Below are 26,360 nucleotides of genomic sequence, written 5' to 3' on the forward strand. Positions count from 1 at the left end.
GGTGCTCACAAAAAACTGCTCTCTTATCCATCTCCAGAAAGGAGATATAAACAGCATAGGAACATTCAGAAGCTTTTTTTTTGTGGGGGAGGTGTAAATAAATCATGGGTGACAGTTTCTGTGCTACTTGCAGAGTAGCTTTGTTTTACTGGCATTTTTAAAACATTTAATATGACAGTCTGGATGCCATGCCAGTATGGGCCGTTCAGCTTAATGCTACGTAAAAAAGGAAATTTCTTTTCAAATCTCTCTTCCTGAGCCAGGGCTGCAAATCATCCCCAAAGGGGTGGTTAAACAGAATCTAGAAGTAGGGTTGAGAAGTAAAATTCTCCAGAGGAAGGGAAATCCCCTTTCAGATTCACCACTTCTTTTCAGCTACAGAATTCTTATTGCAATGTGGCAAATGTATTATATTTGTTAGCTACGTTTTCAGTTTGATTCTTTGGCCTTCTTAGATCTTAAAGCCTGAGTTTCTGAAAGGTTAATAAAATGCAAAATGCTGTACTGTGAGCTGCTACTTTCACTTAATGCTCTTCCTCAGTAGCATAATCCTCAACTACACTCCTCCGGTACTCAGTCCCACTTGTAAAAGGATTAGCAAAAAGAGATGACATTTTCATCTGTTGTCTTGCTGTCCCCCATCACTGTGTCTGCTCCTTTCATGGATTCTTCCACCTGCCTTCATCTTCACCCCAACTTTTTTCATGTGTCTTCTCCTATGGCTGAACTCTTAGCTTTCCTAGAGTTGGACTGAGCAAGGGGGACTAGGCACTAGCTAAACAAAAATTCTTAAGAACTGGCAAACACATTGCATACTCCATAAATTATCTTGTCCTTAAATACTCTTCCCTGAGGACTGTTCTGGTGGCTTAGCCAGGGGAAATCAGATGGCCAAAGCTGATCTTAGCTTTATGAAACAAAAACAGTATTTCTCAAAATCTAACCTGCCAAGGACTGTCTGTCATTACACTTGTCCTTAATCGTTCCCTCCCGAGTGGCACATTCCCACTGCCTGGTATCTATTTTGGCTTTGCTAAAGCACAGAACTTAGCTTTATGAGTGGATAATAAGATGTTACACTAAAAGCACTGTGAATACAAAAAGCAGTCAAAGTAGCACTTTAAAGACTAGCAAAATGGTTTATTAGGTGAGCTTTCGTGAAAGCTCACCTAATAAACCATTTTGCTAGTCTTTAAAGTGCTACTTGACTGCTTTTTGTTTTGATAGTGTATAGACTAGCACGGCTTCCTCTCTGTTACTAAAAGCACTGTGGTGCAAACTGGCCATGTTCCTCTTCCTGAAGCGCCGGTGCTTTGGCAAGGGCTGGGGTGCACCCCGCATGTAAGCGGTTGCCGGGTGCATTTGTTCCAAAAGCAGTGCTAGCTCAGCGGGGCCGCTACATGGACATATTTCGACACCCTTCCCCCTTTACTAGGGACTAATTGCATTTTTTTTTTCACAAACCGAAAAATGCCCCAGCACACGCCACAAGGCCGTGCACAACGAGAGGAGCGGGTTGGGGGTGCAATACTCAAGCGGGGGGACCCCCTGAGTGGCGTAGGGGCCCTGATCTGCAACGCCCCGGCGGGCTCACATCCCAGCCCAGCAATGGGATTTTCCATGAGCAAAAGTCCAGTTAGCCGCTGAAGCGAGGGGCCAGCCCGGCACGTAGCGCACGCGCCTACAAGCCGGGACTGGCGCCAGTTCCGCGCGTCCAATCACAGACGGGCGAGCCGGCGGGGCCAGCCAATGAGGAGCGGGTATGGGCGCCCCTCATCTGCATAGGATGGATTATAGTCCAGCGCGAGGCGGGTCCTTCCTTCCCAGTCTCCTCGGAGCTCGAGCTGCGCCTGCGATTCTCCGGCTTCTCCTCCGTCGCGGCAGCAGGTAAGGGGGGCGGCCTTGCTGCACCCCGCGGGAGTCGCCTGGCCTCGGGGCACGCCCTTTGCACGGGGTCTGCCCGGGGCACGCGCGCTCAGGCTGAGGGTTCTACACCCTGGCTGCCCTCCAGCAAGAAGGAGTCCCCTGGGAGGCTGCGGAGTGGGGGCACGTGGCAGCGGGAAGGACTGTGGGTCGCCTAACGGGGGGAGTCAAAGGGGCTATTTTCTATCCCCCCCCCCCCCGTATGGCAGTGTGTGCCCGTGCAGACCAAGCGTTCACTGCGAGGAACGCCCGCCCGCCTGCCGCCTTCCTTGACTTACCCTCGGTGCTATGGCTGCCCTGCTCCATGTAGAGGCCTCGCTGTCTGCAGCGCTGCTGCCGCTTCTTCCCGCGGCTCGGCTCGTTCACCTCTGCAGAAGGACGGGCGGCTCTGTTGGCCGGTGCTTTCGGGGCCCTAGGCCTGCCCGCAGCCTCCCGAGCCTGCTGCCCGAACCGCGGCACTCTGGCTGGGAGAGAGGACGCCAGCCCAGGGACCCGTGCAAGGGGCGGAAATGGGCCGTTCTCTCTCCCGTGGGGTATTTGCTTCCCCCTCAGGTTACACACGTGCCCCTGTACTGACCAGGCTTCCACGAAGACTTGAATATATTGCTTAAAGCCGATCCAAAGGGCTCGAAACGCCAGGGCGTGTTAAACTCCCTCGCCCCCACGTGGCACTTGCTCATTCAGTTGCCCAGTTAAGTCAGATTTGGGGGCTACTTTACGTGGTTCAGTAGTAGCTTGTTGGATGTAGTGAAACTGACCTGTTTAGAAAGAAATGTTTCCTAGGCAACAAATTTCTTACTTCCCCTTTATACTTTCCACTTGCTGCACGAAAAAAAAATCGCTGGGCTGTGTGGGTTTTATTAACAGCGTCAAGACCATGTGGAGCCCAGGGCTAAGCAAGTGGCATGGCAGCTGTGTGTCTGAGCAAGCGTTCATGCCTCTCATGCCAAGCTCACTTGAGTACTGGTTTACATTGCAGGACTATGAATTGATTTACAAACCCTATAGGTCTCTGGGTCATGCTGATCTTTGCAGCAGTTGCCGGTCCTCCAGCATGGCCATGTGCTTCCCATGTCTCTTTCACCTTGTTTCTTATGACTCATGTGGTGAGAGTATTCTAATCAGTGTGTTCTACCTATTACTCCCTTTTTTGGTGTTGCTCCTAATCCTTTATGTAGGAGTGAATGTCATTTTGCTAAGAAAAGTGAGTCATGATGCAAAGGAGTGGTGGCTTAGTTCGGTATTCGTTTGTTAGCTTGATGGGTACAGACTCATTTTGCGGCAAGCTTTAATTATTAACAGTCAGTCATTGACTCTGTAGTATGTTGGTTTTGAACCTTCCCCTCCTTTGCAACAGTCACTGTCCTTCAGCTCTTATTCTCAAATATTTGGTTTATTTCTGGGTCAACATTCTTGACTATTTGCATGCCTACATGGACAGTTGGTCTGAACTGTATGGCCATTTTTTATGTCTTTATGAAATCTAATAATGTAGTTTTATTCTTTGGAACTGTGCTGCGTCCTACTGGGCAGAAGTTATCCTGGTCTTCATCTGAATGTGAAAACCAGTAGTGGAAAATCTTCTTGACTCTCATGGGGTTTGTGCAAATGGTCAGACAAAGTTTTCAGTCATCCGACTTCAGAGATTTCTTTCCGTTATTTAGCATGCTGACTCACAGGGCAGGGATATGAGTTTTGAGCTGTATGGGAAGTACTGATATTTCACTTCCAAAACCACAGATTGAAGCAATTCAGTCCTTGAGCTCCATTTTATTAAAAAACTGATTCTGAGTAGTCTGATTTCCTGACTTCCTGCATTCCCTGCTCTGGTAGATGCTGAGGAGCATTCTTCTAGTTGCATCATATTTAAATGATTGAATAAGGAACATGTGGGCAGGGGTGGGGAGAGTAAGGAAAGGTTGAGAAGGAGCATGTCTTCAGGATGTGTTTTTCAGCATTCAGTGCAACTTGCATCAGACAGCTGGCAACTGCACAGTTATATTTTCAGCACAGGGTGTGCAATTTGGATCATCTCAATGGCCCTGTAGCTTTTTATGTGCGTCAGGCTGTCCGTAACCCTTAGCTCCATGTCAGAAAAGGGAGTTTTTACAGCAAGGTAGCAACTCCAGTGAGGTCTCTTGCTGTAATAGTCTAATGGATTTGCACAGTGTTTGTGTGTTATCTTTAATCTCAATGTAAGTAGTAAAGGTCATCTCATTGTAAGAACCTCTTTGAAAAGCTGGCCCAAGAATTTCTACATCAGTCTAATTAAAGCACCCCAGGCATTCACTGTAGTGCTTGTTATTGGTCTGGTGGGTGTGGTGTTCCTGTATAGAGAATCCTAGAATACTAGCTAGAACTGGAAGGGTTCAGGCTGTGTGTGAATGGGATTAGAATTTGCAATGCCTTAATTTCCAGATGCTGGATCACACACCTCTAAATGGGTGTAGGTGACCCCTTTTCTGGAAAGGGAATCACTGAGCACAGAAATAGGTGGAGAAATATATGTAACATTAAAATTGCTTATGAAACAGTCACTTCACAGACTTGGCTCACTTCTGGTTAATTCCCTTGAGGTATTGGAGTCTTAGAATAGATAATGTGAACTAATGCTTTTCAGAAGGCTGTTTTGAGGGAAGCTTTCTGTTTTTACAGCCTTGTCTCCCCACTTGTGCAACCAATGAAAGGAATACCAGCAGACCAAACCACAGCTGTGACAGGCTTGTACTTGTTCGTTTTTTTTTGTGTTTTTGTTTTTTTTCCCCGTCTGTAGCAGTGGTAGATTGAATCATGCTTGTCCAAAAAGAAAGTTAATAGAAGCAAATAATTTCCACTGGGGTTATGATGAATTAGATAAATCTTGTAGACAAGGGCAGTCTTTACCAACCTTCCCTGGGCAAAATGATTCTTTGAAGACTGCAATGAAGGGGCTTAAGAGGGGTTAAAATAAAACTGGTTTGGTGCAGGTCTGAAGTACTGCAGTGCTGTATGTACACTGAGTGTAGCTGCTAGGGAAGGGGAGGGACTTTCTGGAGAGGTCACTTGTCAAGGACACAAGTAATATTAATGCCTCCTTGTCATTGCAGTTGTGGGAGACAGGCATGCTAGACATTTATAGTATTTTCGGGGGTGACAAGTCTCCTTTTTAATAAAGGAACTGTTTACATACTGTGCAACTGGATTTCTCTGAAAATGGCATATCCTGCTAGGGGAGGGGCATCTGATCTGATGCTCTCTGATGGCGTCTAAGCAGCCCTGAAAATGAAAGTAAGATGCAGCCTATGCAACAGCCTCATCTAACCAAGTTTGCATAGAAAGCAGACTTGCTAGCATAAAGAAGGAATTCCTGCATCAAGGAAGGTCATATTTCTTGTAAGCCATTAAACTGCATTGAGGAGGGCTGTGTGCTGGGAAACTGCCTGGAAGTGAGGGGGGAATCTTAATTGTGTGGGGATGTGCTAGGGATCAGGGTTTCAAGACTCCAGGAGTCTTGAAACAAACTGTCTGAAAATTGGTGGTTCAGTTTAATTTGACACTTACAGTAAAGCAGGAAAAAAAAATCTTTTCAATCCCAGGTTTTCTGCTACCTCATTGCCCCGTGAACCAGAGAGAACAGTTAAGGGACTAAAGAAAGCTGTCATTTTACCTGGTAGTGGGGAGAGATTAAGAGAGAGTAATTTTGGGAGGAGAGAGAGCTCTTTAGAGAAGAAGGCAAAAATCTCATACTGCAGCAGCATTTTAACACCTGTCTTATAAGCCTTTTATGTCCTTGCAAAGGCCGGATTGGCGGCCCTACCTGTGACTGATTTGCCAAAGAAACTAGCTTCCAGTTATTTCTGTGTAATGCAGCTTGTTTTATTTGTGATTAGGACCTGCTCTCTTCAAAGAAACTAACATTAGGCATTTGCCTGAGTTGCATTATGTGTAACATAACTAAGCTTGTATTACTGCTGTAAATAAATCCTGTCCCTGGAACAAATGGTCTGAGTGAGTAGCTAATAGGACCAATGAACATTTTAAATGCTCTTTAACCTTGACATGGAAAATCATTTTCCCCTAGAAGGAAGGATCTCTTTTTTGCAAGGTTTTTAGCATCACAGTTAAAGCAGTGTTAGAGTTACACAGGAGATAGATTAGGCCTGTCTGTAATAAGCAACAATATGCAAGGAAATGATAAGACAGCATATATCCTTTTTGGGTGTTCACTGTGGAACACAGCAGAAGTAGATGTGAAGGGTGTTTTCTCTGTAGTCTGCCCTAGTTAATCTGTGCTGGAGGCTTTAGCTCTGTCTGAATACCAAAAAAATGTAAAGGGAGTGTGGCTTCAGAATGAATTATGGCTGTTTGGGTAATTGAAGTGAAAATGTTGTTCATAAAACCTGCTCCTGACTCCTTTTCTGTTTAGTGAGCTGTTGTTCCAAGATTCATCATAAAGGTGTGGCATAACTCAGTTAATTTAATAGGATAACTTTTTGGTTGGCCTTTTGAACAAAGGGAAAAAGCCTGTGTTCAAAACTAGATGTGAAACTAAAGTAGCTTCCCCAAATGGAGATTCTCTTAACATGCTTCATATCAATGCAGAAGACACTAACCATAGGGTAACTTCCCTGTGGCTTGAAACAATTAACACACAGCTGCCTCTTTCCTTTCCAGTATTTGATTACCTTCAGCTCCCAGAAGGTGCTTTTGTACATGTTCTAAATGGGAGCTCTGGCCCCGAAGTGGCTTCAGCTAGCCCCTGTTGGTCAGAGTTGCTTCATTATTATCTAAGACTGGTGCCTTTTAAGGCATTTAAGGGAGTCGAGCCTAAAGGAATCGGGCATCTCATTCCTTCTTGGAAAATTGTGGTCTGGATGAGCAGGTTATGCTACCTCAGACTCCTCGCTGACACCTTAGTAGAGGGAAGAGAGTTTGTGGCTGTTTTCTCCTGTTCCAACAGAGCTTTAAAGAACAAGGTGGCTAGCAATATTGATTGAAATGTGTACAAAGGTTTCCTGTGCCACGTTTTTGTTTTTTGTTTTCAAAATGTTTTTTTCCTTGACAGACATTCAGAATGTCCATACTCAAGATTTCTGCTCGTGAAATCCTTGACTCACGTGGGAACCCCACTGTGGAAGTAGACCTCTGTACCAGCAAAGGTGAGTCTTATTTCTGCCTAGGTCCAGCTACTCCTAACACAGGGGTATGGGCTCCCTAGATCACACTGAAGCAGAAACATTACTGGTACAAAACCTCTACTCTTGGCTGTATAGGGTCAGTGTTGAGCACATGCTATGGTGAACTCTCCTTTTGTGTTTCTTGGAGCTCCTGGCTGCTGGGAGTTCTGAGGCTGACTTGTATTGTATAGTAGAACATTTAGAAGAGGGATGCAAACAGACTAGGATAGCAGCCAGAACTTTTATGAGAAGTATTGCCTTAAAGCACTCTATATTTGTCTGGTCCATCTCCTAGGACAGAAGAAGTGATGCTTCCTAATTAAATGGGAAAAGCTAAAGTCTCCATTCTTGCCATATTATTAAAGAAAGGAACAACTTTCGGTCCAGTATTTCTATAGCAGGGGAAGTTTTAGATCCTTAGCTGTTGATCTTGGTGAGTCAGTTAAGAACCCAATGTACACTTACCTGATTGAAACGGCAAATTACTTTACAGCTTGAGTCAGCCTTGATGAATAATAGGAGATAAGTTTCAGAGGGATAAATTCATCTCTAGTGTAAGGGAAGAACTTGAGCCCCCATCTTGGGTCCAGATCTGTACCACACTGAGGCACTGGAGAACCATACAAATGTTTTCTCTGTGACATTGAACATGCGTACTTCTGGGTTTCCTCTCCCAGCTGCTTCTGCATGATCCTGTTAACATGTATTTAGTGTGTGTGTCTATAGCCACAGGAATTACTGTGAAGTGCAGCATTGAGATTCTGCTGTTGGAAGAGCCGATGAGTGGCAGAGAAAAGCTCTGCTTAAAACATAATTAACTGTAGAGCTTGAGAAACAAACAGGTGAATGGATGTCTGAATCTGAACTTCTCCTTAGCTTGCACCAATAAAGCACAAATCCAGTGAAACTTTTATTTCCCTTCACCTAATTCTGTATGAATACCTTAAGATGCAGTAAAGACTGAAGCTATAAGAAAGGCCTTTACCTTATTCGGTGTGTAGGGATAGAGTGGCATAATTTTAACTTTAGCCTGGACAATATGAAGTTTCCCTTGTGTATTCAGAGTGCTGTCTTAAGAACAGAGCTAGGACCCTCCCTCTCCATGTAGGGCTTCTTACCCACAGATGAGTAGGAACGTAAAAAAGTAAACTAAAAAAGACAAGATGGATCAATAGCACAGCTGTGGTTGGTGTTTGGTGTTAAATCTAGTGTGTCAGAGCTGTTTGAGCAGCAGTACTATAGAACAAATCTAGGAAGAACTCATTCTCAAGTCTTTCTTCTGACTAAATTGAGAATTAAGCTTGCTCAGTTTGTACAGCCTTCTGTACCGTCTCTTATGGATGACCACAAGAATTATAATACACAGTGTTAAGCTTCAGTTGTCCTTAACTTTCCACAAGCCTTCTGTTGCTGTCCATTTCTCTACAGTGATTCTCATGAGAAGCTTTGCATTAGAACAAAGGTTGCAGAAAAATGGCCAGTTAAATGAACACTACATAATTTCACAAAATGTACTAGCCTGTGTGTGCACACGCTCTGGGGCTGATATGCAAGGGGAATGTCTTCCAGTTGGGGACCAGGTCAGTGAGGGGTGGGGGGTTTTCTGGGGTCTCACCCATAAAAGGTTCCCCACATCTGATGTAGGTGGAACCAAGTCTGAGTGTAAGTGTGGTCTTAGCCCAGGCTACCAATGACCCTTTCTTGCTCTTCTGTGCTCTCACAACTGCAAAATTGGGCTTCAGCAAACTCAGCTCTATGCCTGTTTTGTTTTTTTTTTTTTGCCTTCCCTTTAGAAGCTCTGTCTACGCAGTTAGAGGAAGTAGTGTCTATCTCTCGTCCGCTGCAGTTAGCTGTGCTCCAGCTCTCTAGCTGTGCTGCCTGCCTACTGACATCTGCAACACCCTTCCTTTTGCTGTAGCCTTATGTAGCTGTTTAATGTGGACACAGCCATGACTAGACGGCTGCTTAGCTGTAATTGCGGTTGTGTACCTAACATAGCGGTTGTCTATCTAACATCCTTCATCTGTTTTGACAGCTGTGAGGCCTTTTCCCTCCACCCCTCCTTCATTGGGTCTTTGTTTCTTGCCGCTCTGCGTCTTATGAGATCAGACAGTTCCATTGTACCAACCCATACCAGTGTGGCTTGGTGGAATGAGCAATCACAATAGCTGTAATATGCTGACCCAGCCCCTTATCTCTGCGCCTGGAGAGATGAATGCCTTCTCTTAATGAGATTCCAAACCACGCTTCTGTTTGAGGGGGAGAGGGCTAGAGAGATCAAACCTGGGACCCCACTCCAAAGCCTGTAGCAACTCAAGTGCTCTCTCTATTCTGTTCCGCAGGGTAACATGGCTAGCTAGAAGAATGGCACATCTGTAGTTTGCTCATCCTGCAGCAGAGGTGCTGGAACAGTTTTTATAATGGAGATTCCGACAGCTGTTGTACCAAACTGGAACCACTGTATATAATGGAAATCATTTCAAGCTGGGGGTGCTAGAGCACCCCTGGTTTCAGGACCTGTGCCCCGCAGGTTCCTACCCTCAAACTACCAGATAGCTGCTCTGTGGACTCCATCTTCCACAAGATGGTCTTTGCTCCTCTCACCCACTTCTATCCCTCTCTGTTGAGCTGCAGCATGCAACATCTTTGGAGCCCTCTAACCTTGGCCTTCAGTTAGTAAATTAGGGTGCTGATCTGAAGCTTTCAGTGCCTGTCTGCGTGCACCCCCGCTGCTTGCTTCCAAAGAGCAAACGACTGTGCCTAATGAGCTTGTAGAACTCGAGGTCTGCTTCTCCTGAGGATGATGGTGGTCTTTCCGTTACGCCCCATCTTCCCCCTACCATCCTGTAGTCCCCATCAGGATCTGAGCCATTCCAAACACCTGTCCATGCAAGAGGAAGTGATCCAGCTTAGATGCTCTGCAAGGACTAGTGGGCTAGTCCTGGCAGAGGTGCTTTTTGATGGGAATTAAGTGGGTTTTTTGTTTGGGTTCCCTTTTTGAGGGAGGGGAACTTAGAAAATAGCAGATACCAGTCTAAAGCTAGATCACGCCAACTGGGAAAAGAGTAGTTACCCACATGACTGGTGGGCTTTCATGACTCATGCTATACGTGTGAAAGAAGCAAGCTGTCAGCCTTGAGACTCAGGTTCAGCTGCACATGGAATAATCTGAGATGGTTTAACTGTGTTGCTGAAATATGACTGGGAAGAGTAACTCTTCCTGATCGGGAAGAGTAACTCTTCCTGATCCAGAAGAGGCCTAATAGTGTGGAATGGAGCAGCACTCCATGTGCTTGCTGGCCAGTAGTTTTTGGCTGGAGCGAAGAATGTGCAGAACCTCCTTAGGTTCCACCATGCTGAGATTTTCTGTTCTTTCCTCCTACATCCAGGAATGTTCAGAGCTGCTGTACCTAGTGGCGCCTCCACTGGAATCTATGAAGCTCTGGAGCTTCGTGACAATGACAAGACTCGCTTCCTGGGAAAAGGTAAATCCGCTCGTCCCTTTCCAGTGTGTGGCCTCAGCTTATCTGCAGAAGATGTTTCTGCAAACACGGGTTCACCAATGCTCTTGTAGTAGTTAATAGGCTGGCGTCTTTATCTACACCCTGTCCTTCTTCACTTAGTGCGTGATTGATTGTTACAGGCTAACTTACAATTTCAGGGCTGAAGTGCATCTATCCCACAAAAGCTCATCACCTAATAAATCATTTGTCAGTCTTTAAAGTGCTGCATGACTGCTGTTTTTGTTTTGTAACAATCCCTTAACAGCAAGTCAGTTGGCTCTTTTTGTACAGAAGTGCTCCAGTACTGTTCAGGAGTATAGTATCCCTGCTGCTCCTTTTCAAAGACAGTCGGAGCAGTGGATATCTGTCTTTTTGAAGAAGGCTTATTTGCCTGAGTACAGAGCTCAGTAATTTTGGTTAGCTGGTTGATTGGGGCACTCTACAGTCCTGGGGTAATTCTGTAATTTTACTATGGCTCCAAATGCAACATTTGCTACGTACAGTTGGCAGTGCTGGGGAGTAGATTGGCAGACAGTGGGCCAAATCCAGACCTCCACATGCTTTTGAATGAACTGTCAATCATTTTAAGTTATTTTCCCTGGAGTCTGGCCAATGACCAAGAGATTTGGACCTTGGCAAAAAAATAGACTACACTGCATTGCACTTTGTTTGCTGCTGTACTGCTGGTTGACACCCTTTGGGGCAAGCTGTCTGCTAGACAGTAAAGAGTTCGGGCTAATGGACATCTAAACAACTTGCTCCCATTATTCTCGCTTGCTAGTTAGGGGCAAGTTCCTTCAGAAATGTGGAAGATCACTTGTAGGGGAGGGCTGGAAGCCTGTTCTTCCTTGAACCATTTAGTAACCATTGATGCAATGTGCTGTCAAGTTAAGAAGGAAAGGTATTAAAAGGCAAATGAGCAATAGAATGTAAAATTACAGACATCTGGCAGAGCAGTCCTCAGCTGAGCTCTGAAGAGCTTGCATGTGAATCTGGGTGTTAGCAGGTGCTGACAGATAAGTGCAGCTGCCTGTGTCTTGCGATGACTTTCTTGGGGCAGGTCATCTCTCAGTTGGTTTCCAGAGAAAGCATAGCTGTCTTTTTAACGATGGCCTCTGGGAAGTAAGTCCCTGGACTAACAAAGTGAAAGTCTGTGCCAAGGGAGCATAGAAAGCCTGTGCATCGAGTTCTTGAGCAATTCCACATGCCTGTAATCCTTCAACATCTTGCTCCTCAGTATACTACTTGCAAAGGTCTGATCATCAGGGCAGGTAGGGTTAGCTCCCTCTTTCTGCTTGTTGTACATCACAAGGAAGATTGGGTGAAGGGGGTGTTTCCAAAGAACACTGGCAATATTCCTGAGCTGGTATATTTAAATGAAAGGGTTGGGGATCGGCTTCATAAACTCCATTGCTATCAAGATTTCTTAGATTCTGGTCTGCTGAGATGGAACTTCTGTTCTTACAGTCTCTGCTCAGATGAATTTAACTTCAAATAGGCCATACAGTGGGGCCGCCAGCCACTGGCGGCAATGGGGGAGGAGGGCCTGGCTCCCTACTGTGGAAGGGGGTGGCAGTAGGAGCTCTGGACTCCTTTACCATGCCAGGCCTGTGACAACTGCCTCCTTCCCAACCCCCACAACCAGTCAGTGGGCCTGTGCCCATATTACCAAAGCAGAGCGTGATCTGGGCAGGGTGGTGAAGAAAAGAACTTGTTCTGTCTACAAATTAGCAGAACAGCCTATAGAGTGGGTGTTTCTTTCCAAATAGGATTTTAAGGGCTTAGCTGCTCCTGCAGCTTATTTTGCATTTGTAGGCATAACCCTCTGCTTGGAGAGAAAAAAAAAAAACAAAACAGATTGTTCAACAGGTCTGATGTCTCAAGATTATTTGTGTCAGGTAGGGAATAAGCAGCCAGAGCCAATAGGCTCTCCAGGATAGCTAATAAAAACAGGAGGGGAATGTAGGCAACACAATAGAAATATTTCCAAGCAGATGGCTTTGGAAAGCTGCCTTAAGTCCTCAGAGGCTGTTTAATAATGCAGATTTAATCAGCTGTTGGTAGGCTTAGCAGCCTTGTGCCTCACCTGCTCCACATGATCTGAACAAAGGAATCTTTGAAGCACTTGTCTGCTCAGATCATCTTTGAGAGAGTCTTCCTGGTGATGAAGGATCTGTGTCACTAGGCTGGTGTTGCTTGGCTGGTTAATAAATGGCTATGGTATTGGCTGATGGCAGAAAGAAGCAGAGCCTACCTGGATTTGGGAGTGGATTGGTCTGTCACTGTGCCTCCAAATACCTAATAGACTCAATAGAGTATTTGACTCCAGGTTGAACAGCTGGGATATGCAGTGTCATGTATAGAACTGGTGTGGTGTGTACAGATCAGCTTCCCTGTAAGCTGAGTGCTGGGGTGGCTGCCCTGGAGAGATTCAGGTGTTGCTCTGCTGATGAGCATAGTGGGCAGCATAGGTTTCTGTTGGGGGCGCACCTGCCTTGGTGTGCATGACAACATTAGAGGGAACCCTGGTTCAAATCCCCATTTCCATCTTTCTTTCATCCCAAAAAAATATAGGCTGTCCTGCGGGTGCAGCTGGTGCCTGTACAAAATGCTGCAACAGACAAAGCTTTTAATATCTGCACCTAGGTTCTGATGTTCCATGTAACGCTGGCAGCTCTTCCAGTTGAGTGGGTGCAAATGTAAAAGCCAAGTGGGTTTGCCTCACTCACACCAGGATTATGACAATGCTCTAATGGTCAGACAAGAGAGGGTTGCAGATACTACATAGGCAGTTGTCTTAATGCTGGTTTGTTTAAACCCTCAGTGAAAATATCCTCCCCTCGCGCCATTCCATGTGATCACAAGATAAGCCCTTTTTCCTTCTGTCCTAATAGAGGTTCTCAACCTTGTTCTTTTTGGAGGTGCATCTCAACATGCCATTAAAAATTCTATGGCCCATAACAACTGGCTTCTTTTGGTTTGGGGATGCATGTAAAAACTGATGGGCTAGCAAGTAGGGCAGTTCCCTTTGGGCCCACACCACAGGGTGTGAGGCTAAGTTGTTCAGGCTTCAGCCTCATGTGGTTGGGTTTCAGCTTCCTGCCTTTGGTCCCAACAAGTGTAATACCGGCCCTGCTTGGTAGACCACCTGAAGGGGGCCCCAGGCCATTGGTTGAGAGCTGCTATATTAATGGTCTCCTTATCTAAAAGTTGGCATGAACAGCCAATAGGAGCTTGAAGGGTTGCAAATTCAAGGCTGGACTTTAGAACTGAGACCTTGCTGTGGGGGGAATAATCCACTTTGGGGGGGTGTTAACTGGCATTACCTGGTGGACCCGCTTGCTTCTGTTCTGTTGCTTAATCTGTCATTTTGCTAATCTTGACGTTTACAGCGACAGTTTCTCTGCACTCTTGTGACCGCTCTTCTCCTTCACTTGCATTTACTTGCTTTGTGTTCTTCTGTGGGCCTTCATCTTTTCCTTTACTCTTATGTCCATTTCACTTCTGTCAGGTGTATCCAGAGCTGTTAAATATGTTAATGAGTTCCTGGCTCCAGCCTTGTGTACTCAGGTAATGGTCTTGTGCTTTTATTGCAACCTGTCACTTGGACAGACTCTTCCAGTGCATGGTCTTGTGAACTAACCTTTCAGCAGGCATTCCTAGATGATGGCTATCTCCAGGATATAACTTGCCACTCACTTGAGATCACCTTCTGAAAAGCCTTAGGCTTGGCAATGAAAGCTAAGGTTTGGCTAAGGGGTGGGGCAGAAGCTGAACGACAGCTGATTGGGGTTGCATTAAGTGATCATCTACTAAGGCCTGCTTAGCCTGTGTTTGATTAGATCAGTGATTAATTTGCTTGTTCCTTCCAGGTGTCTCAAAAGCTGTTGGGCACGTCAATAATACAATTGCACCTGCACTGATTAGCAAGGTAGGAGCATTCATTATTTAACTAACCTCATTTAATGCAAGTGCAACATTTCCTAGCTCTGATTCTTTTGACCCTTGGGGGGCAGAAAAAAGACAGGGAGCTGAAGAATGACTCTTGATACCTAGCATGTGAGTGCATGAGAACAAATGGAGCTAAAATAACTTCAACGGCTGCTTCATTAATGAATGCAAATATAACCCTAACTGACCCAGAACAGCATTACGTCTTTTGGTCATCTGCTGGGATTTAAGTCTGTGGTAACACATGTTGCTGCATGAAGTGGTTTGAAAGGTTGGACGCAGTGCTGCGTATTTATTTAGTGCCCCAAACGAAAATGTAAAGGAACTTCATTAAGAATGGGGTTTTCCTTCATCTGTAGCTTCCTCTGACTGAAGGAGTCAATTTTGTATCAAAGCTGTTCTGAAGCCCTTCTCTGATAGGGTGCATAGGTTATGCTGAGCGAGGATCACCAGCCCTCTCTACAGGCTCAGGGAGGAGCATAAATTTTCATTGCTTTTCCTTTCTGCTAGGACAAGGGCATCTTCACTGCTCAGAAGGAATAAGCCAGTTGGAACTTGCCAGGGTATGAGTTTCTCGTCAGCTACCTCTCTCTAGGATATGCACTCAACTTGAAGGCTGGCTATATAGTTAGCTAGAAAGAAATTGACAGAGTTATGACATGTTATCATTTCAGGAGGTAGCTGTGATCGGCTGTAGCCCCACAAATAAAAAGCAATCCTGTGACACCTTGGAGACTTACCCACAAAAGCTCATGACCTAATAAACTCATAAGACACTCAATCATCAGAAGGGGGTCTTGCTCACAAAAGTTCATAGCTAATAAACTTGTTAGTCTGTAAGGTGCTACAGGACAGCTTGTTTGTGGCATCTCCCAGCTCTGCTGCTACTTAGTTCCCCTCAGGCAATTCATGTCTGCCAGTCATATGTACTAGGTAGCATCTGACCTCCAATTAATGACTGTTCCTGAAGCTGAAATTTCGGGGAGCAATCCCCAGGTAAGTGGTTGATGCCTGACACAGGAGAGGGTGGATGACTTTGAGCTCTACAGTATGGCTTTGTTTCCTGGGATTTCACCCTTCTTTCCTTTGCAGAACATAAATGTTGTGGAACAAGAGAAGATTGACAAACTGATGCTGGAGATGGATGGATCGGAAAACAAGTGTAAGTGGCTTTTTGCACAACCCCCAGTGTGCCTTTCCAGCACCAGGTGTGTACTGCATTGTAGTGCAGTGAAACTGAAGGTATTGCAAGGGCAAAGGGAAGACGTGCCCTGCATCCACAATTAACATTACATCATGATGCTGAAGCTGTTGATGGCCGCCTCTAGTTGAGTAAAGGGTAGCTGTCTTTTTTTTTTAAACAAACTGGTATCCACTTCACATGAGATCTGCAGCTGTGATTATAGACCCCCCGTACTTATTAGGGGGTGGGCCGTGATAATTTTGTTTTGATTGCCATCCATGACCACTTACCCAATTCTTGGAGTGGCCTCCAGCAGCCTTCCCTGATATTATTGGAGGAAGGAGTGTGGCAGTCTGGGATGGAGTTTGCATGCAGGAGGGAGGTTGGAGTAAAGGACTGAGGGGTGTGGGATCGGGGGGGGGGCGCGTGTGACCTGAGGCAGGAGACTGGTGGAAGGAGCAAGTTGTGACCTGGAGGAGGGGTATGTGAGGGAGTACAGGGTTTGGGATGGGCTGTGACCTGGGGCAGGAGTGTAGGAAGTGGTTCAGGGATTTGGGTTGACTGTGGGAAGGGGTTTTGGGGTGCAGGGTCTGGGTAGGGGTTATGGGTACAAGAACAGGGTATGTAGGGGGTTTGTGTTAGGGAGTGCAGGATGGGAGAGGGTTGGTGAGTGGGAGGGGCTGGGGTGCCAGAGGCAGGCTCTGTCCAGGAGATAGTTGGGTGGCTCCCAGCTAGCAGCCCAGCTGCTTGTCATCCAGGCTCCCTGCCATACCTGGCCCGGCACTGGCCACAGGGGCCATGTGTGACTGACTCTGAAGGTTGATGGATCGGATGAGGGAGGAGTACTTTGCACACTGTCTGGCCTGAAAACAGGCAACTCCATTGGGAAGAAACTGGACAAAGGAAGCTGCAAAATTTTGCTGGGGATAGGGGCAGCCCTGGATGCCTCTCACCTGGAGAAGCAGCATTCAAGTCAGGCTCCCGGCCTGTCCTGCTTCATTCTGCACAGCTCTGAGTCTCCTGCAGGCCATATTTCGTCAGTCTCTGACCTATGAGGACGTACACTGGCAGTGCATGTGATCTAGATCATTGTAAGTTGCTTTGAACTTTATGCAGCCCTAGAGTGGCAGTGGAGGAAAGGTGGATTGGCGAACTTGCAGCTCATACATTCAAAAACTTCAGTCATGACAGTGCTGCTGAGGTGTTGCTTTGTCATGACCTATGTCAATCACATAGCTGTTTCTCTTTTGCCTTTCAGCCAAGTTCGGGGCAAATGCCATTCTGGGTGTATCTCTGGCTGTGTGCAAAGCAGGTGCTGCTGAGAAGGGAGTACCCCTGTATCGGCACATCGCAGACCTAGCAGGAAACCCCGAAGTCATCCTGCCGGTTCCGGTACGTTTCTTGAGGCAGATATTTGTGGTCTTGATCAGCCTGGTTGGCATTTTCCCACATGATCTATGAGCAAAAGTTGTCACTGACTTTCACAGGGTATCTTGCTTCTAACTCCTGCGTGCTTGAAAATCCCATTCCCTCTCCTTGAAAGACTGAGTGGTTCCTGGGAAGGATATTTTAGCATGGTACTCTGATATAACATGAGCCCATTTCTGGGCCTTACAATTCAGAGGGTCAGCCTGATGGAACCTTTCTGGATTGTAAGACTTGTTTTAAAGCACAGATTAATTAGTCCTGCCAGGACTATTAGCCCTTCCTTGCTCGGGGAAGCACACGGGTTTCTTGCAGAATGAGAAAGTGTTGTGTGAGGGCGAGTGAGCTAGTAGCATGGGGTCAGAATGATCAGACTTCCACAGCTCCAGAATATGACCTTAAAGAACAGATGTCTAGAAAAGCCTACTGCGCGGGGAAGGGAAATGAGCATATCTCATTATACTGCTTAGTTATATGGCATTGGTCATGGCTGAGGATGGAGGGGGAAGTGGGTCAGCTACCTTTATTCTCTTGTGTCCAGGCTTTCAATGTGATAAACGGTGGGTCCCATGCTGGTAACAAGCTGGCCATGCAGGAGTTCATGATCCTCCCGGTTGGTGCTGAGAGCTTCAAGGAAGCCATGCGTATTGGTGCAGAGGTCTACCACAACTTGAAGAATGTCATCAAGGAGAAGTATGGAAAGGATGCAACCAATGTGGGTGATGAGGGTGGCTTTGCACCCAACATCCTGGAGAACAAAGAAGGTACAAAGTGGAGATGGGTGGAGAAACTAGAACTTTGCCACCAGTTGTGTTCATCCCCCTGGGCTCTGCTGCTTCAGCCCCGGCTGCTGCCCTGAGAGCCTTTCTGATCTCTGGAGGGGGGAAACTTCCTCTTTTCTACTAAATCCTAAAGGTCACTGAATTCATCCACCCCCATCTATTCACCCTGGAGTAACAGTCTAGTCCCACAGGGCTTTCTAGTCCAAAACTGAACTGGTTGCTCCCTAGTGCCACTCCAAAAAGCAAAATTGGTAAGTGGAGACAAACTTGACCGTGTGCAGCTCAGGGACCAGTGGCTTCAGTCCATGGATTAAATGGGTGACTTAACTTAACAATGACTTCACTATTTTACTTCCTGTTTGCGCTGAGTGGAGGCAAACTCTGTCCCAGTTAAGGGTGTGATTAAAACTTTTAGATCTTGCACCTTAAGCTGCTATTAAAAGTAAAAAGTGAAGAGACTTCACTAAAGCTGGTCTGTCTCCTAATGCTCCAGAGAGAAGGGACCACTTGCTTTCTAACAGTGAGCAATAAAAGCACTTGGGAAAGTGGCACAACGTTGAGCTCTGTTCTAATGCTTCAGTCCCTGGCGTAGCCCAGGCCTCAGAGTAAGAGGAGACTGTTTTCCAGCAACACGGAAAACACATTGATTGAGAAACCTGCAGCAGATGCTGTGTTTGTCCAGTAATTGGCAGAGGAGCCATATGAGTATTAAACATGTCCTTATCAGTAGCAAGCTTTTGCTGTTTTGAATGTGAGAGACGGTTCACAGTGAAAATTGCTGTTCTGCACCACTGTCTACCTTCCACCTGTCCCTTTAGTCTTTGTTCAAGTATCTCTAGTATCAGTGGAGTCGCAATCTTGGAACCTTCAAGTAGCTGCTTCCCCATCATACCAGCAAATAGACAGTCTGTTGGTTCTGTAGACTCACGTTTTTTTTGTGAAGCTGGTGTTTGTTTATAAATAGCAAATAATTTTATCTTTGCGACCTGGGAGTTGCACAGATTAAAGTTTAAACTGTCTTCTATTTTTACAAATACTGATCAGCGCTTGTCACTGTACACAGTCTGCCAGCTTCTGCTGCTACTTGGCTCTAAATCGACAAGGGGTGACAGAGGTTGTATTTCTATTGCATGGTGATAGTCCAGCACTCTGCTTTTCAGATGACCAGGTGGTGTCATGTTTTAGAGGATTCAGCAGCCATGATACTCCTGTCAGAAATAGCCTCTCATTACCGAGGAAAAGAGGGGGAATGCGTGTAACTAGAGGCCTGACAGATCACTGAGGGAAATAGTCATCATCTGCACTGGTCAATATCCAAGCTAAATTTAGTACCTGGTCTACTATTAATGTCTCAAGGCCTGTTCCCTTACCAGTGCCTACTGTAATCCTGTGGCACTGAACCTGGACAGAATCCAGCAGGCCAAGTCCTTATTTCGTGCATAATTAAATTTCCTCTAAACAGAAAATGGAAATGGTATTTGTATCATTGCCAGTCCTTAACTGTCCCCTCATGATATGAGCTACTGCACCCCACCTCAGAGGATGGGGGGGAAATGCTCAAGCACCCCTAGAAGGCTGATACAGAGCACAATAGAGGGACATTAAGTAGTAAAATACTCCAGGAGTTCAGGTGCTGTACAGATGTGAGTCAATAATACCTTGTAATACCCCTCACAGGCTGGTAAGGAATAATCTCATTTTACAGGTAGGAATTGATGAGTGACTTGCTCAAGGCCCCAGATAAGTCAGTAATAGAACTTGGATCATGTTAAGGCCTGCAGTACATGTTGGCTTAAAGTGTTGCCCAGGTGTTCGTTATAACCCACTCTTGTCTTCCAGCTCTGGAGCTGCTGAAGACTGCTATCAGCAAGGCTGGCTATACTGACAAGGTTGTCATTGGGATGGATGTGGCTGCCTCCGAGTTCTATCGTGATGGGAAGTATGACCTGGACTTCAAGTCTCCCGATGACCGCAGCAGATACATCACTCCTGACCAGCTGGCTGATCTCTACAAGAGCTTTATCAAGAGCTACCCATGTGAGTGGTACCTACTGCTCAGCTAACAGTAATAGCTGGTGCACTCCCTGGCAGGTCTTCCCCCAGCCCTTGGTGCGTCACTATCTCTTGGTGCACTGCAAGATGACTGAAAGGAGCAGAACTAAAGGAGCTGGGTTTGGCTGGCAGCTAGTCCATAAAATATCCTGTGCTTAGTGTTCAGTCCATAACGAATGCAGTTTCGAAGCTGCTAATGCCAAGTCCTGAGAAGGGAGGTGTCAGGTCTGTTAGCTGTGTCCTAACCCTGAACATCTCCTGGCTGGGAATAACTTTGCCTTCAGGCGCATGGGACTGTGTTAAATGGAACATTGTGCCATGGCTTGAACTCCTGGATGCTGAGGCTGTTTTCCCCTTTTGCTCACCTTCGCAGTGGTGTCCATTGAAGACCCCTTTGACCAGGATGACTGGTCAGCATGGAAGAAGTTCACAGCCAGTGTGGATGTGCAAGTGGTGGGGGATGACCTGACAGTGACCAACCCAAAGCGGATTGCTAAAGCTGTGGAGGAGAAGTCCTGCAATTGCCTGTTGCTCAAAGTGAACCAGATTGGCTCGGTCACAGAGTCCCTGCAGGCGTAAGTCACTTTTTACAGAGATGGACCCGGACTCACTTCATAACAGCTGCATGGGGTTGGGTAGTTGCACTTGGAATAGCACCTGAGTTACAACCTCATAGCTCTCATCTGCCTCCTGATGGAACAGTACTCAGATGCAGCGTCTGAAATATAATATTCTCAGCTGCAAGTCCCCATTAAGGGCTGGGCAACAGTGTTTCACTTCTTCCAGTAGCTCTTAGCAAGGCATCATGGCGTCCTCAACATCCCTAACAACTTAAACCTGAGGCTGGATTAAGCAGTAACCAGCAATATTTTGCATTTGGTGCTCTTGGGTACAATGTAGGGTAGTACAGAATCTTACTCCTGTTTCTCTTGATTGATTTAGCTGCAAGCTTGCCCAGACCAATGGCTGGGGTGTGATGGTGAGTCACCGTTCTGGAGAGACTGAAGATACCTTCATTGCTGACCTGGTGGTTGGACTCTGCACTGGACAGGTCAGTTTTTCTGTACCTGGACTTGTCCCCTCTAGTCACCTGGTTGCTTCCTTTCATGGCACTGAATCCATTGTTTAGCAAGAAACAGAGACCCTTAATGACCTCTGAGATGCAAAGATTTCCCTCTGTTGCTATACCGGTGGCCAACTGGTCGTAGCTATTGTGATATACACTGATGCTTACTGTCCTGTTAGCAAGCTCCCTTGTGATAGGAGGGAGGAAGCTCTCAGATCAGTGCACGTGGGTGCATCCAGATTTCCTGATACCCATTTTATTGTTGGCAGTTAAAGCCAATGCACTGTTCACTGCTGGAATCCAAGCTTCCTCTGAGCTTGCTTCAAGTGCAGCTTAGCTGACCAAACTTCTGATTGAGTTCAGCATGGAAGAACAGAAGCAATGTGTTATTAAGGATGCCATTGTACTTACCTCCTGCTATAGGAGGGGCATTTGTCTTCACGCTCTTGAGAGCAGATCTGCTTTAATCCCAATAACTAATTTCCTGACCTCTTTCAGATCAAGACTGGTGCCCCTTGTAGATCTGAGCGTCTTGCGAAGTACAATCAGCTCCTGAGGTGAGGCATGCTCTGTGGAGGAAGGGGGGAACTATGAAGTCAGGCTGTAAGCATGCTCTAAGAACAGGGTATAATGCATTGTTCAGCAGACTGTTTCTGGTGCAGCTGTGCCGGCTGCCCAAGAATCCAGTGTAACAGATCTCACTAGCTGCCTGGAGGCAGACTGCAGTGGGGATCAGCTGTGCCTTGAGGCCTAACCAAATACCATGGGCTAAGCGCCTCAAAGATTTGGGGAGAGATCCTCTAACTGGCATTGGTAGGACTGTCCATGTTCCTCTCATGGGCTTATAAACCTACACAGGGGTAGTCATAGCTTGGTGCCCCTTACCAGATGACAGAGCCTCTGTCTTGTGACTGAACTGTTACCTCCTTCTTCTAGCCCAGAAGGCTAAATCCTTGGCCAACATTTGCACTTACGTGGTGTCTTGAGAGCTGTAGTAGTCAGTTCCTGGCGTATAGTGTTTTGGCTGCCCTTGGTATGGAAGGTGTTGCACTTAAATATGGAATACACCATGGGAAGGCCACAGTTAGGGGGTATCCTACGATACTGGATGGTTGCCTGGCCAACCAGGGGGTGTAGATGTTAACTATTGAAGGTCATCAGAACCAGTCTCTCTCCTGCTGCGGGATGGGGTGCTGCATGCAGTGCATGTACTTCACTACTGAGCAGGCTCATCACTACTCCATGGCAATAACACAAAGGAAAACTAGTGTCCCCAAAAAAACCAAGTTTAGCTGCATAGCTGGAAACAGCATAGAATCCGTGGCACAGTCTAATGTATTCTAGCTTGTTTCGGCTGGTGAACTTCAGTTGCATGGCAGAAATATCACAGTGAGGGTTATAAACATTCCCCATCGCTATGCTAACAGGAGTGTGCTGAGCAAGACAGGAATTGTCCTGCTCTACTCTGCATTGATTTGGGTCCCAGCTGGTGTATTGTGTCCAGTTCTGGGAGCCACATTTCAAGAAAGTGGAGAAATAGGAGAAGAACAAGAACAGAATGTGTTCTGTGAGGGAGGACTGAAATAATTGGGCTTGCTTAGTTTGGAAAGAGATGACTGAGAAGGGGGCATGATAGTGGTTTAAGTACCTAAAAACTTACAAGGAGGGAGAAAAACGATCCTTGTCTCCTGAGGATAGGACAAGGATCAGTGGCCTTAAACTTCAGCAAGGGAGGTTTGGGTTGAACACTGGAACAAATTGCCTCAGGAGGCTGTGGAATCTCCAGTGATGCAGATAGGTATCTAACCTGCTCTTAACTACCACAGATGGTCTAGAGACTCTGGACGGTGCTTGATCCTGCTGTGAGGTGACCTTGAGGTCCCTTCCAGTTCTAGTGTTCTGATTCTGTGAACCATGTTCTGTACTCTTCACTACTTTTTTTTCCTCCTCTTCTCCTCCCACACCCTCTTTTCCCAAACAGAATTGAGGAGGAGCTTGGAAGCAAGGCCCGCTTTGCTGGGAGGAACTTCAGGAACCCCCGAATCAACTAAGCTCTGCGGGTCAGACAACCCTGGTTCCGGTTTAAAGCACTAGTCACCTGGATTAGATCCTTATTTACCTGTATTAAAAAGACAGGCAGCTGAAGGAACAAGACCAGTTGGTAGGACCTCTCACCCTTAGACTGTATTTCACCTAGTGTGTTCCCCAGCTCCAACCTGTTGATCTTAAGCGCTTTGCTGCAGTTGTAGAACAGTGTTTCTGGGGGAGTTGTTTGTTAAAATTGGAACCATGTTTTAAGACCCCACTGTGACCCTATTGACTGTGGGCATAACCATATGCTTCCCCCCCATGTAAGTTGTGGAGCTGTGTAACTTGCAGTGCAGCCTGAGATGCCTGCAGACAGAAATAGTAGTGTTTATGTGTGAGGCTAATAAAAGCATCAAACAACCCTGCAGTGTGTGTCTGGAATAATTCTGTTGGAAATCTCACAGGTGTTCACCTCTTGCAGGTCTCTGCTAGTGGCATGCACAGTGTTGTCCTTCAAAAAAGTGAAGTTTGGGTGTCTTTGCTCTTCAGACACATCCTAGTTGCTGAGAGTTCACCTGGCTGTGTGGGTGCCTCTTGGAAACAAGGCTCTCTAGAGGCAAAAGCTCTGGTGGATTCTCTGAACTCTGGCCACGTTTCATCCTGTGCATATTCTCACTCTCCCATCACTGAGACTGGTATAAGAGTGGCAAATGACTGTTGACTTGCAGCATTTATTAGATTGTTTACAGGTGCTAAGGTCAGCAAGGCTTCCTACCTCTGGCCTTTTCAATGCCTCCTGTGTTCCATTTCATGTTCAGATGCCCTAGATTAAGGGGTCAGCAACCTTTCAGAGGCAGTGTGCTGAAGCTGGACCTTTTGACCTCTGTATGGGTCTAGTGCTGGTGATGGTTTTTAAACTCACTAACAGTCCTACTTACAACAGCTTATGTAAGAATGACCATACTGGGTCAGACCAAAGGTACATCCAGCCCAATATCCTGTCTGCCGACCGTGGCCAATACCAGGTGCCCCAGAGAAAGTGGACCGAACAGGTATCGATCGAGCAATCTCTCTCCTGCTATCTCCAGCTTCTGACAGACAGAGCCTAGGGACGCCATTCCTTACCCGTCCTGGCTAATAGCCTTTGGACCTAAGCTCAATGAATTTATCTAGTTCTTTTTCTAAGCCCTGTTACGTTGCCAGAGGAGGCTGTGAGGGCTAGGGAGTTCCACAGGTTGACCACACTGCATGAAGAATTTCCTTTTATTCGTTTTAAACCTGGTGCTAATTAGTTTAATTTGGTGTCCCCTAGTTCTGGTGTTGAGAACAAGTAAATTTTTCCTTGTTCACTTTGTCCACATGGCTCAATTTTATACACCTCTATCATATACCCCTAGTCTCCTCTTTTCTAAGCTAGAGTCCTAGTCTCTCTAATCCCTCTTCATAGGGGACCCATTCCAAATGCCTAATCATTTTAGTTACCCTTTTTTAACCTTCTCTAATGCCCAATATATCTTTTTTTTGTGATAAGGAGACATCTGCACACAGCTTCATGAATAAGATGCAGAGCTTTCCTGTTGAGGTGGTGGTGGTTGGTAGCATTAGCTGTTCTGTCATTTTTGAGCAAGCGCCTGGCTGTATGGAGGAGGGGTGGGGCTGAGCTCCTGCCTCCCATACCACTGCTGGCAGGCATGCTGGGGGTTGCTGACCCCTGCCCTAGATGGATTGGCTGGAGCAAGCAGAGTCCACTTTAAGCAGAAATACAGATGCAGCATGGGTGTGGGCTTCTAACTTGCACAGCCCAGAATGGCTCTGGGTAAATTGGCCAGAAATCCATGTCTGCTACCTTGCTTCAGCTGCCTCCATAAAGTTTTGCAACTCTGGATCGCCCTTCAGGACTGGTCAGGTAATAGCATCAGCTTAGTCCTTTCCCCAGTGTCTCCTAGCACCATGGCAGTGATCATCTCAGCATGCTTTGATACATGTATTCTGAGGGGCTGCTGGGCAGAATTGATCTCCTGCAGACTTCTTGGCTTCCCTACAGAAAATGATGTTGGAAGCAAAGAAGAGCTGTGTTCAGAGGGGGGATATGAGGGAGTCCTCGGGGTTAGGCATAGGTCAGGGGAGGGCAGTGCATTGTTGCCCAAATGGGAGGTATGGGGAGTTGAAATGTCAAGTGTCCCTGTCTCCCCATATTTCTGAGCAGAGCTGCCTGGCTAAAGGACTTGCTGACTAGGCAACTGGACACTGGCCGCCTCCATGGGCCATCCTGTAGTTTTTCTGCACAGGCAACTTGGCCTCCTAGCTGGCAGGATATTTACTGCTGGGAAAACAGTTTGGCAAGTAAAAGTGACATGCTTTAATTGATATTGTTGCCCTCAGTGGCTGGATTCTGCATTGCAGCCTCAGAGCAGGACTTCACAACATTGATCTGTCTCCCAGCGGACTGCAGAAAGCACACGGGGTTCAGGAATGAAGGAGGGGAGGAATTGCTCTGACCAACTTTATTTTCCTTAATGGCTGGTTTGCAGTGGAAAAGATAAAGCTCCTTTACCAATTCTCTTTAATCACTTTATTAGTCTTACAGCCTATTAAACATCCTGTTGCCATACACTGTTAACCCATGCAGAGGGACAGTGCCCCATTGTGGACATCATGGTGTATTGCTAGCACAAGCAGCTTTTTTTAATAAAATGCAAATGGGTGTTTAAGATCTATGTTCTTAAGTTTCCCTAACAAGCTTGGAAACCTTTTCCTTATTACAAAAAATCATCTGTTTCAGCAGTAGCCTTATGAAATTAATTTTAAGAGCCAGAATATTAGCATTACTCATAACCTGTAAGTGACATATGGTTCCATGCATCAGCCCCATCTCATCCAGATTCATCTACAGCAGTAGATTAGGTTTTTTTATTGTGATCAAGGTTCATGTGTGTTCTAGGTCTGGCTTTGCTTGTGCCCCCCTCTGAGAAGGTGAAAAAGCTGTTTAAATGGTCTTTGCCTCATTTTTCACCATCTGTTGAAATTCTGATGAACTTCACCTTTTACAAGTAGGGGGTGAAGATTGATCCATTACAGTTGGAACCCTCCATTTTTCTCTTTCAATATTTTTCGTATCAACTTTTTGGCCTCAGGTGACTCTTGGTGGTTTGCCAGTGCCAGCTTCAGATCTCCCAGTGCTGGAGATCAGAACTCGAATCACAAGAAGATTGAATTGACTGTACAGGCACAAAAGCCCTGATGTCATTTGGGGATCTTTTCCTCTGAAGCATACAGAAGTGCTGGGATCCT

The 26,360-nt window shown here is 46.3% G+C and overlaps 2 protein-coding genes across 3 annotated transcripts in view; one reads left to right on the top strand and one right to left on the bottom strand.

Moving 5' to 3' along the window:
* Nucleotides 1-2,273, bottom strand: part of CA6 (carbonic anhydrase 6) — a 54,232-nt gene extending 51,959 nt beyond the window's left edge. Inside the window, exon 1 of the mRNA XM_075018079.1 lies at nucleotides 2,202-2,273. Within this exon, the coding sequence (XP_074874180.1) occupies nucleotides 2,202-2,229 (28 nt within the window). The 5' untranslated portion in view covers nucleotides 2,230-2,273. The remainder of the gene's footprint in view (nucleotides 1-2,201) is intronic.
* Nucleotides 1,815-23,494, top strand: ENO1 (enolase 1). 2 transcript variants are annotated; one of them, XM_075018082.1, is made up of 12 exons: nucleotides 1,815-1,887; nucleotides 6,968-7,061; nucleotides 10,469-10,564; nucleotides 14,455-14,513; nucleotides 15,626-15,695; nucleotides 16,975-17,108; nucleotides 17,683-17,905; nucleotides 19,763-19,960; nucleotides 20,349-20,550; nucleotides 20,918-21,026; nucleotides 21,540-21,598; nucleotides 23,023-23,494. In XM_075018082.1, exons 2-12 carry the CDS (start codon nucleotides 6,977-6,979, stop codon nucleotides 23,090-23,092), a joined length of 1,305 nt encoding a protein of 434 aa, XP_074874183.1. In that variant the 5' UTR covers nucleotides 1,815-1,887; nucleotides 6,968-6,976; the 3' UTR covers nucleotides 23,093-23,494. The 2 variants fall into 2 exon arrangements, with proteins under 2 accessions (XP_074874183.1, XP_074874181.1); XM_075018080.1 differs by lacking the exon at nucleotides 14,455-14,513 and adding an exon at nucleotides 14,094-14,152 and having other exon boundaries at nucleotides 1,816-1,887.
* The last annotated feature ends 2,866 nt before the right edge of the window (nucleotides 23,495-26,360 follow it).

The sequence above is a fragment of the Carettochelys insculpta genome, chromosome 23, assembly GCF_033958435.1.
Source record: "Carettochelys insculpta isolate YL-2023 chromosome 23, ASM3395843v1, whole genome shotgun sequence".
NCBI lineage: Eukaryota > Metazoa > Chordata > Testudines > Carettochelyidae > Carettochelys > Carettochelys insculpta.